Below are 12265 nucleotides of genomic sequence, written 5' to 3'. Positions count from 1 at the left end.
ATAAATAGGGATCGGATTATATTCTTGTAAATGAACATTGGTTTGCAGACATGGGTACCGCCATTTTACATATGTATCGAACTCTATCGGTTAAATAGGTTGAGTGTTAATATATTACAATTTGAAATGCCGAGAAATCATTTGTTTAAGACAATTATTTCGCGTAGACCCCAATAGGATATTGTGCATTACTATGTTAGCTGTTTTTTTTTTCAATTTGAATACACTATTATATTATGCTTTTCTAGGGTTTCTATCATTGTTGTTTTTTATTGTTTAAAGACATGATGATTTATCTCTTTCGTATATTTCATTATATAAAATTTGGTTCAACACACCCGTTTTATCAAGTGACCTACCTAAACTATAATTCTTGCATTATTAAATCCTAACCGTGGTGAGCAATGCAATACAAATATTATTTTATCTCTTTTAACACCGAAATCAGTGTTTTTTTTTTTTTTATTACTTTTAATAGTTAATAATTTAATTAATTTAATTTAGTTTATAATTTCACTCATTACTATTTATTAATTATATTTTCTGTGAAAATACCTTAAATCGTTGTTTATTACTAAGATCTAACCATTTTCTATATTTATTTAAAAAATGTAAGGATTTTTGTTGCGTGTTTGTATTTTTATCAACATTGTGTATACATTTTATGATGTTTATTTCTTGAAAACTTATTTTACTTATTTAGACATTCTTGTTCCCCCAATCATTGAAACTATGTTAAATTGTTGTTAAATTTCGTTGAGTATAAAATTAATTTCAGATCATTAATACGGCTCACTCTGCACCTACAAACTGTTTTGAGTAAGTTTCAGAGTTGTTTTGATGAAAAATCATAATATTGAACGTTATAATTGTATAATTTTTTTACAGATCTGAATGTCTTCTTTTGTTTTTTTTCAAGCTATTAATGGTTTTAAAGGTTTGGAACTAGAGTTTTTATTAATTTTTTAACATCAAACCGACAATGTATGTACATCGTTTCGACGTGGTACTGATACTCATAATGTATTTTGAGAAGGAATTAATTCAACGTTCCTTTCACGACAAAAATGAACTCTATTGATGTTACAATGATAAGTTGTGGCAATACAACAGACTAATTTCATTGTTTATGCTTAACAGTCTACGATTAATATAGGTTTTACTTTGTGAGACCGCAAATTTCTGCTTTTATCAATGTGTGTAAATGTAATATGTGATAAATGATTACTAGTATTTGGACAGTTTTATAAAATAATGAAAATTATAACTTAGTGTCATTCCCTTTAGACTTTAGAGTAGCGAGTTGTTCGAAGGAACTCATTTCAATAATATCGCACATAATATACCATAACTATACGTATTTCTCATTTCCGTTGACATGAGTTCAAATAGGTGTTCTCCAAAAAATGCCAAAGTAAGCCAAAACAAATAAGAAGAGTTCTCTGTCGAACGAAATACATGTTAATAATTAGTATTACAACGTGGACAAATGTATATCGACTAAAACGGACACGTGCATATTACTTTAAATGCGTATCCGGGAATCAAGTTATACGATTTATTCTTAACGAAATTAACGCAAAAGAGGTCTCGTTCCATTTAAGTGGTTCCAGTATTATTTTCTGATAAAATTAAATTAATACGTTTATCATTCGTATGTGCACACACACACGTAAATATCATGAGGTATACGTCAACTGGATGAAAGTAAATATGTAAATCATCTTATCAAACATGTTTTAATGTAATTTGGAAAACATTTAGTCCATCGTGGTATGCGAATGCGAGCAATATAAATTTATTGGACGAAATACGATTTGACATGCACATTGTATCGTTAAATTTATAATTCTGTCTGCTCCCGTATACTTAGTGAATGCCATTGGATTCGGTGAACTTCGTAGCAAGAGTGTTGTTCTGCAATCGATGTTCAGAGATTATCATACGTTATTATACACCAGATTTATACGAATAAATATAATGGAATACAGTGTGAAATATCTAATTTATGTCTTGTACATTTAAAGTGTATAATTGTTCTGTTTACGATGGAAGAAAGTTTGTCCCAATCAACAACCCCATTCGAACAGGTTGATTTCAAATGTTGTATTGCAAATAATTATGTTCGATAACGAGAAACGTTCTTCAGTGAAATGCATATGTTATTTTGAAAATCACTTTATAACTATTTATGCGTTGCACGAATTTGTAAATAAATAATATCAAACGACAGTGTGTTACAAACCGTACGCGTTCAATTTTAGCGATTGTTAGGTTTTCGGAGTATGAGTACGAATCGATACTTTTTAGACACTCGGGTTCTATTACGATGGCTTCATTATGAACTTTACCCGACAAAAAGTCAGAAAATATAACCCCACTGTTATAACAGCGATGTATTCGATACCGTCATCACGTGAACGCGAAACTCTGTGTTTGCATACGGCGACTTAATAGCGTGTAAACGATATTTGATCGTGATATGACGGAAAACTATGGAAGTCGACTGAATTAGCAACGCCGTCGGATAGCATTATCACAGATACTTCGGGTTTGGCGGGTGAACTGCTGCGCAAATATTATGCGGATGACGCGTCCGTTATTGTTCTAAACATACGCTGTACATACATATTATCCTTCTATACAAGACATATGTTAAGTAGCGGTGAAGAATTATTCCGCAAAACTTGCGGAATTGTATACATTTTCATAACCATTCATAAACATAAACGATTCCGCAAGATTTAAAATGCAGCGTTGCTGTAACATCCGTTTATAAATGCTTGTTAACACAAACAGATATATATGTACATGTATATGTATATGTACGTTATGATTCGTATAGGTACTAGTAATTTATATTTGGTGGTACCTAATAATAATTTCTAAAAAAATAAAATAAAATGTTTATTAATTATTTTATTTTATTGAATTATTATATTATAAAATTATAATCATACTATTATAATTATTATAATTCGGTGTATTGAAATATATTAAACTTTATTCGTTTATTAAAATAACATATTTTAACCATAGAAATAAAAACATAAAAGCTCGTCAGAATCACTATAAAAATAATAATTTAAAATAGTAATTAGAAAATGTAAAAAAATGAATATTGGTATTAAAATAAATAATCGTAGTGTTTTATTCGTATAAAAATTCGTTAAGTCAAGTTTGTGCAAACTAATTGCACTAGTAAATCAAAAATATATGACTGCATAGTTCAAAAATATGAACAACGTCGGTTCAGGTTTTAACAATCGTGCACCGCTACATTTTTAATCATGCGAAATCGTTTATATTTGTAAAAGGTTATGAAGATCTACAGGATTCCACACATTTGGCGAAATCGTAATGTAATCTTACAATAATCCAAACTTGTGTACGCAGTATATACATGATATAATACGTGTATATTGATTGAAACCGAATAAAACATCGGAGTGAGATACCACTGTCTCGTTATAAAGACACTTTCCCGAGTTTCCGACGGTTATCATTTCGCTGAAGGCGTACCGAATAGTGAATATAACCGTGTACGCGGTTAACAGTGGAATTTTTCTATATCATCACGTGTTCCGTGGTTTTTGGAGTCGTTTAGTGCTCGGTGGTGCTGAAAATTTAACTTCTAAAAATGAATGAATCATGTTCGTCGGAAATACTACGTTCTGCAATGTATGGTTAACGTTATTTTTCGTATGTATAATCAAAATAGACTCTTACGGTTTTTTTTTTAATTATTTAAAATGTACAATTGATAAAAGGTAAGAAGTACTCGTATAATACGTATGGTTAGAGTATGATCTAATGTATAAATATAATGACCATCAGTCAAAAAGCTGAATCAAAAAATACTTTATTGTACAAAATTACATAGATAAATAAATAAATAATAAAATATAATTTCCTGCCAATAACCGATCAGTTTAATTGTAATTCTAATCGTTTAAAATCAAATACTTCGTTCAAATTCTACAACTGAAATTTATAATTTTTTTAGAAAATTCGGAGAATGTATTGATTTACAAAGATATTTATTATTTTGTAATCAAACTGTTGGTAAAAAAAATGAATCTACATCACAATCCTCATAAGATCAGAAATCCTATACGTGTAATTTTTATAGAATATGCTATCTATGGATTCTTCAACAAGTATACAATATTAAATCGATGTTTAATCGTAATCTTTTATGGAATGCAATAATTTCATATTGCTTTTAAAAATAAGTGTACGTAATATGAACAATAACACGAAAAAACTCTATAGCATCTATTTTTTTTTGTATATTTGGAAGAACAAAATTGTTTAATCAAATTCATAGAAATCTATGGTATTACTGACTAAAATATATTCTGATAATGAATTAAACATTTACTGAGTACTGCCTTGATATATTCGTTCTTCGCCTATGAGGTTGTGTATGCTTTTGCAAAAATCGAACTCCCAAAAACCCTGCAGTGTCCGAACGGATCATTTTGAACAATCATTTTAATCCAGGGATTTTCTTATATACATAAATCAATAATTAAAAAAAAAAAAAAACAATTCTAGGTAATCATAAATTGTAATAATTAGTCTCGCATGGACACTATCGGTAGTCTCCTGTTAAAGTCGACCACCTTAACCTAAACCATCATTCTTGTTTTACTTATATAAATTATTAACATATTTCTTTATTAAAATTGAAAAAAAAATGTATACGATGGGTTAATACGCTCGAATCGTAATACAATCGATAGATTTTTTCAAACACGTTTTTGAAAGTTTGTACTCCGATGGAAAACTCGCCTAGGATCACCTTCTATTTTTCCGTTTTCGCGCTCGCTTCAAACCCGAGCGGCATACTGCACAGCATATCGTAGCTATATATTATTAGACCGCAGTACGTTGTAACTCATTATTATAATTATTGCACTGTATCGCGTATATTCGGCCCGCACGTTTTTTACACTCGAAAACCGCATACGTGTATAGGAGTACAAAAAAAAAAAAAACCATGTACCTAACTGCGTGGCTGACTACGTGCAAGTAAAATATAACACATTTATACATAAGTCACTTGTTTCTCTCTCTCTCTCTCTCTCTCTCTTTCCTCTTTTCTCTCCTCGTCACGCTCGGTCGGCGTACCTTGACTACCACCGCACGCGCCGCTGCTCGGATTGCTGCTGGTCGCTGTTGCTGACGCTGTTGCATTAGTTTTCGGTGCAGCTCGGCCAGGAGGAGCAGCATATGGCCGCATCGACGTGTGTCAACCTACCCTTTCCGGCCCCCGACGCCCCCTCCACGAGGAGCCGCGTCCCGGCCGAAACCCACAAATAATCGCCCTCATTAACAGGTGTGCGCGCATCCACACGTGTGCACGCCCGTTGCCCGTATCATACCTATTTATACGCGTGGCCGTCGGACGGAACACGCGATGTAACGTGTGCGCAGACCTCGTCCGCACGATAACGATGTAATTATTATCGTCGTCGCACGGTTCGTCGTACTTCACGAACGTCCGCGTAGTCGTCCGAAAACCGCACGAACGCGAGTACGTGTACCGCAGTATTTTACGCGTACGTGTAGTGTGTGTTAAACGCGCGCGCTCGTGTCGCCGTCGGTGGAAATCGCGCGTTTTTCCGAGCACTCTGCCGTCGCGGCGATATGACGGTTCGCGGCACCCCGGGTCCTGGCGCCCCGGCCGCCGTTCGTCACGTGGTCACCAACGACGCACGCGATAGCCCCACGTGACCGTGGTATAGTGTCGGTGTCGTTTTTCGGGCTTCGTCCTAGTACCGGCTGACCCCCCCCCCTGACGTTATTCCTGTTTTTGGTACACGTGGTATCCTCGTCTTGAACCCGAAATCGACCGCCGCGGTACTGCCGTGAAATACACAGAATAGTCTCGATCCATACAGGAGGCCGTTGCTTTCGCATGACTCTCGACGATTTTTACTCGCGCTGAGGTGTTCCCGTTGGTTGGAAAGTTCAAATCCCGTTGGCGAGTTCAAACGGTAACGTTCGTCTTACCGCTTACCGCGTTCGCTGTAGGTACGAATTTTTCCGTTCGATTGACATTGACCCGGTAACTCGCTCGTTCTCCGCGCGCAGGTATTGCTATTTTTTTAAACACAATACACAAAGGTCACCTACCAAGAACTCCGACGCACTTAATTTTTCGAAATCCATTGATGGAGAAAATCGATTTGTAATATTCCGCTTTCTTTTAGTCTCTTTCCGTTTTTTTTCTTCAATATTTCACACGTTTTATTAAACGACTTAATATAGTGATGACTTTTCAATCAGTTTTGTAGATATTTTGATTCGTTCGAATACGAACTCGTTATGAAATATAACTATGAAAAATAATTATTGAACCGAGTTGTTTGTAAATATTTGAAACTAATATAATACACATTGTGTAGGGCAGGAATATTTTAATAATATTTACCCGCTGAATTGAAATATTCTGAGCAAAAATGTAACATGACATACGTTGAAATTGGTAGTTCATTATAAAACCAAATAATACTTGGATCGATCCAGAAAATAACTATTTCCATAAAACCTAATATTTTGGCAAGTATACATAGATTCTCTGGACGTTTAAATTCGTCGTTATATTTTATTCGTTCTCTTCTACGTTTGTTTTTGTGCGATTTTCATTTTCTAAACTCACTTCTTGAATATTTGTACATAGGTATTAATGTCAACTTCTTGCTTTTGTAATATTCATGTTCTATAACCATATACATACTTATATATCTCTGATGTTTTGGAGCATCGTTCATTGATGTCAGAACCTCATCCAACTCTGTAATTAGAACAATATCGGGGGAACGGAGAAACTAATTTCGGGTTGAAATTTTCGCCTTTTACTGCGGACAACGAGTGAAAGCGAAACTGCCGTAACGCCTATATACGGTTGGGTATACACAGGAGACGCGTGTAACGGCTGTGTCGCGTCACGGACGTTTGATTTGGTTTTAAAACGTTTTTTTTTTTTTCGTTATTATTCTTCCTTCCTTCGAATCGGCCGTGTGTTTAGGGTTCGCGAACTCATAATTTATACGTAAACGTACAAGTACTGTTACCGTCGGTACGCACCGGTTACTGCGCGCTGACCGAGCTGTTCGCCCATAATATGTATTATACTCATATTCGCGCACGAATATAATAGTCATTTTGTTCGTGTCATAGTCGGGCACTAACGCGTTACGTACGATACTGAGATCGATGACAGAATGACGGTGCAGTGCGGTTTGTTAACCGATCGAACGTGTAAAATTTGCGATAACGGTAACCTCCTCTCTTCCCTCCCACAGGAATAGACGAAATAAATTAAAAAAAAAAAAACGCGTGCACAATAAAGTATTGTTATCGACGTGGACGTCGTCGTGTGTGATACGGATAAAACGTAGTTATATCGCACACGGTGTATTGCCTTAGTCGTCCCGCACGTGTTTCGTATACCGACGGCGGCCACGGGGTTTTCGCAGAGTCGGAGTTTAGCCTCGGGCGGCTTTCGTTGTAACGCGGTCGGTTCGGGCTATGAAAAGGAACGCGATCAGTCAATGGGAGCTGTCGGATCACTTCTGGGCGGAAAGCGACCCGCCGGAACCGTGCGTGACGGGCAGGAGTTTTTTACAAAAATGCGCCCGGCAACTCGACCGGTTGACCACCGATAGAAGGGTCAAGTACCGGTTGGCCGGTCGGCGCCGTGACACACTGCCGCAGGAAGCGCCTCGTCCTTACCGCGTCCGGAGACCACCACCGGTGGACCAAGAGTACCACGGTTACGCGGGTTCCGTGGGTGAAAATTCCGGTTGCCGGACCTCGAACTTCAGCTACAATAACAACAGTAACAAATTTAACAACAAAAACAAGAAAACTTATGTTCCCGACGACGATGTTGACTGCCGCACAGAATCGCAATTGTCACCACTTCAGCAGCCACCACCGCCGCCGCTTTGCGTGATCAAACGATCCGACGATTATGCCGCTGCCGCAAATGGAACCAAAACGTTCGGATCCGTTCCGTTCCGCGAGGTTAGTATAAACGACGTATTGTCCACCATAAAGGCTGTTCATTGTAGACAGGGCCGTGGAGAGATTAACCCGGGCCCCCTGAGGGTATATCTTAATTTTTTCTGCAGTGTTCGTTCAATTCTTATCATTAATTGTGTTTAGTTTTAAATAATTTGTAGTCCCTAATTTCCAGGCCCTCCCATAAATGCCGGGCTCGGGGGGATCATCCCTTCCCCACTGTGTTCACGTAATACCGAACGGCCAAGATGGAATAACAAAACACGTATGTTGCTCGAAACGTGTTAAGTATACAATTATTTCTACTGGTTACTATTTTATAGTGGTCGACGTGAACTTGACATCAATTGATAATAAAATAATATCTGAATAAAAAATCTACGTATAACAAAGAATATAAATCTTATTATATAGAATTGTAAAAACACGAGAGGTCTGGCGGAAATTTGACACGAAGCTGAAATCTGGGACGATATCATATGAAACATATCGTACGTCGATCGCTTTAACGTAGCGTTGTGATGAATTTGACGTATACACGTATTATAATCATGCAAAATAATGTGAATAATATTATACTATTTGCTCGTAAACAATACGGCACGTGTGCAACGATTACAGTAATAATTACGGTATTATTATTGCACATGGCAAAATGAAACGGTTTATGCATAACACGAATGTATATTAGCATATAATCATCGCTGTATGATATAAAATATGTATGACTTTGGTGATTGGATGGAATGTGTTGCGTAAATGAAAACGTTTTTGTTTTCCTCGTCCTTTCTCTTCGGCCGCAACGTGCAAAATTATGTATAGATATGTTATTATTGTGTGGTACGGATAAAGTTGAGGGGAGTCTTCGAACTTGGTTTGTTGGAAAATTGATTTTTTTTTTTTTTTTTACCACAAACATTTTAATCGCAGAATACTTTTTATTTGTATTCGTTTTACTTCAATCGTATTCCTATCGTATTCGTCGATTTATTCTTTCGTGACGCATCGTCGACCCTGCAGTTGTTTCACCTCGATCAATTCAACTTTTCACGTTTTCCGGCGTATGTTCCGTCGTGATGACAGATATAAGCCGTATAAGTTTTGTAATTACGAACCAAAAATTGTAAACCATATATCTAACCAGATGTCTCGGGTGCACGTGAGTCAGCTACGATATTATGATCACCTTCACTTCCACTTGATATTTTTGATTCTTTAATAATTAAACGGTCGTGTATCGTGCACGTACGATGATAACAACGCGCGGAAAACGATTGAAAAAACAATAATATTACAAATTTCGGTGAACTCATTGAACCGTCCGTGTCCCGTGATTCATGCTCGCATTGACACACGCCATGGACTCTGTTTTGAAACAGTACTTGTATGATCGGAAGACTAGCTTAAGTGTTTTTTTCTTTTCCTGTTTACGATTTGTCCGCATCTTAAAGCAGATTCATTATATAGGTTTTAGGGTTATGTGCTCGACGTCGTGGTTATTTTGTTTTTCCCACGAGAAACTCGTGAATAATAATTTGCGCGGAAGATCGGTTTTTTTACCTTACTGTTAAAACGATCGTTTAACTAAAAGTTTTTTTTTCATGTTGCCGTTTTTAATCGATTTTATATTAATCCCATGCGAAAAAAATTATCCTTAACCTTTATGTACCGTAGCCGCGTTGTCACCGCACCCCCCCCCCTCTTATCAAAACTAAACTAAATTCGGTCGAAAAAGAATATAGTACATAATATTGCTTTATACCTAATGACAATAGACGTACCTATCGGCGATCTATATAGTAAAATACATAATGCGTAATGACGATAAAACCTACGTTATACGATGGTTGGAAACACGTCTGAATTGAATAGTAGTAGTTAACTATTATTTTAAAAACGGAATTTTATTTTTTACCTCCTGCGTTATCTCTTTAAGGTCGATTTGGTTCGGTCGTTTCAATAATTTGTTTCTATTTCGCGTGCGTACCGAGTACTAAATCCATTTATATCCCATTCTCGAATTACCTGCTGATTAATCAATTCTCTTCAACCCGTGATTTTAATTTAACTGACCAATAAATTTTTCTTTCTGGACTTTTAATATTTATATATTTTCCTTTTGGTTAACGATAGTGTTTTTCGCAAAAACCTATAAATGCTCCTATAATTATTCTCATTTTAAATATTTTATTACGTTATTTTATTACATGCAATGCATCGCCTTTATTATTTTCTCCTTATTTATTTCTTATTTTTTTTCTTTTGCTATTTTGATGTTATAGATTCGGGTTACACACGGGCAAATTTACAACAATAACATAAATCACCTTAAATATTGAATATTTTCTGGCGTATTGAGCTATATAATATTATTACTTTACTATTTACATTTTATCAATCAATCATTATATTGTACTATAACATATTTATATTTAATGATATTAAGTTTTATTTTCGGAATTAATTCATACACACATGTATCAATAATTTTTTTTATTATTTTATGTTTACTAACATTAAAAAAAATAAAAGATGGTTTAACTATTTTTATAGTTATATTATAAATGTACAGTCCGTTTCTGTGAGCGTATATTTTATACGCACTTAAAATAATATATATGGTCCTATTTGGCAACAATAAGCACAAATGCACATATTAGATTGTAATATTTTACAGAGTAGCGCTACAAACGAACTGTACATAACTAATATAACCATTCATGCGTCTACGAGCCAATATATATCATGTATATACTTATATAATGGGGAGAGAGCTTAACCTCAATAAATATTGCACAGCGAACAAATAACGTAATTAACATATTTTAGTGAAAAATATTTATAAGCGATTAAAATATTTTTGTTTTCGCTCAGTAGATAATAATATATCATGATTTACAGTCGTGGATTAATAAATGATCGCAATATATTTGTGTATGTTTATAAATTATTCAAATCTAATAGTACTTTTATAATCTAAAAAATATGTTTAAACATATATAATAATGTTAATAACAATTGCCTTTCTTCATAACATAACCATATGTATGTATGTGTAAAACGTATATAATTTACTTAGTACCATCGTTACGTATCAACTAAAAAACCAATGCCAGATAGACGACTCACGTAAAACCATAAAACACTATTGATTCGTATAACACAGATATTATTTTTTGTCATTGAATGAAGTTTTCAATGAATCCTCAACACATGGTATTATGTAATTATAGTAAGCTATTTCCACATTTAAATGATTCCCGCGAAGATATGTAGCATTCGTGTGTATATATATTTTAATTAATTACCAAATGATTTGATTTAAAGCTATAAATCATACTCTAAAATCGATTAAAGCTATTGACTACAAATCATGTGGCTGGTTAGAAGCAAATAGCATATACTCGATTTATCTAACAATCAAAAAAAAAAAAATCATATTTTAGTAATAATTCACACAGAAATGGAACTTGCCTTCAAAAGAATTCAAAATTCAGTAGATTATATCACTCAGTTCGAATAAATAAATCAGTTGACAATACTTGTATGAAAAGTATTACTTTCTAATAAATATATATTCCACTACTTGATATGCTTATATCTGATAGATTATAATATTTAACCAATGTTTGGCTGATTAAAAATGAACTTTAATCCATACCTTATCAAGTGTTTTGATTTTATATTCTAATTTAAATTTTAAAAAGGTGGGTAGATTGTTTTTATTTAGTTTAGATCAGAAATCTTGTTAAGAGCTATTAATTTTAAATTACTATGTTCCAACAACATTGGAATAAACTACAAACGTTTTAAAGTCATTAAAAAGTAATAAGTAAATAAAAATTAATTCTTACGAGTTTCGTATTCCAACAATAAGATTTGGATTTCTCTGGAAAGTCAGGATAAATAAGTTAAACATTTTTCTCGGTTAGACGTTTCTTTATAAATACTGAAATAAATAACCTAATTACTTTCTATTTAATTAGTCTCATTTTAATTTAATTATAAATGTACTACTCTAAATTTAAAACTTAAGGATATTTAACGAAAACTAAATTTATTAGTATAATTAATATACGATTGTTGTAAAAATTTATATGTTATTTGAAATGTTTGCTTTTAAAAATATTTAACAATGCTTAGTTCTTTCAAATGGTTTTCTATCTTATTAAGAAAATTATACCATTTTAATACTATTATAACACTTTGTATATATTTTTTTATATTT

The 12265-nt window shown here is 34.0% G+C and overlaps 1 protein-coding gene across 3 annotated transcripts in view; it reads left to right on the top strand.

Annotated features, from left to right (window-relative positions):
- The window catches only part of LOC112694096 (unconventional myosin-XV), a 59284-nt gene that overhangs the window by 21130 nt on the left and 25889 nt on the right, over positions 1–12265 (top strand). For 2 of the 3 annotated variants that reach the window (XM_025569467.1, XM_025569465.1), the window contains exon 1: positions 5517–8040. The exons of the other annotated variant lie outside the window; for it this stretch is intronic. In XM_025569467.1, coding sequence (XP_025425252.1) covers positions 7543–8040 — 498 coding nt within the window. In that variant the 5' untranslated portion in view covers positions 5517–7542. Of the gene's footprint in view, positions 1–5516; positions 8041–12265 lie in introns of those variants that run through there. 3 annotated transcript variants of the gene reach the window in all.

This window comes from Sipha flava, unplaced genomic scaffold (assembly GCF_003268045.1).
Source record: "Sipha flava isolate LNK unplaced genomic scaffold, YSA_version1 123_pilon_pilon, whole genome shotgun sequence".
NCBI classification, from domain to species: Eukaryota; Metazoa; Arthropoda; class Insecta; order Hemiptera; family Aphididae; genus Sipha; species Sipha flava.
The sequence above is the reverse complement of the archived record's forward strand: the minus strand, read 5'-3'. Positions and strand labels throughout refer to the sequence as shown.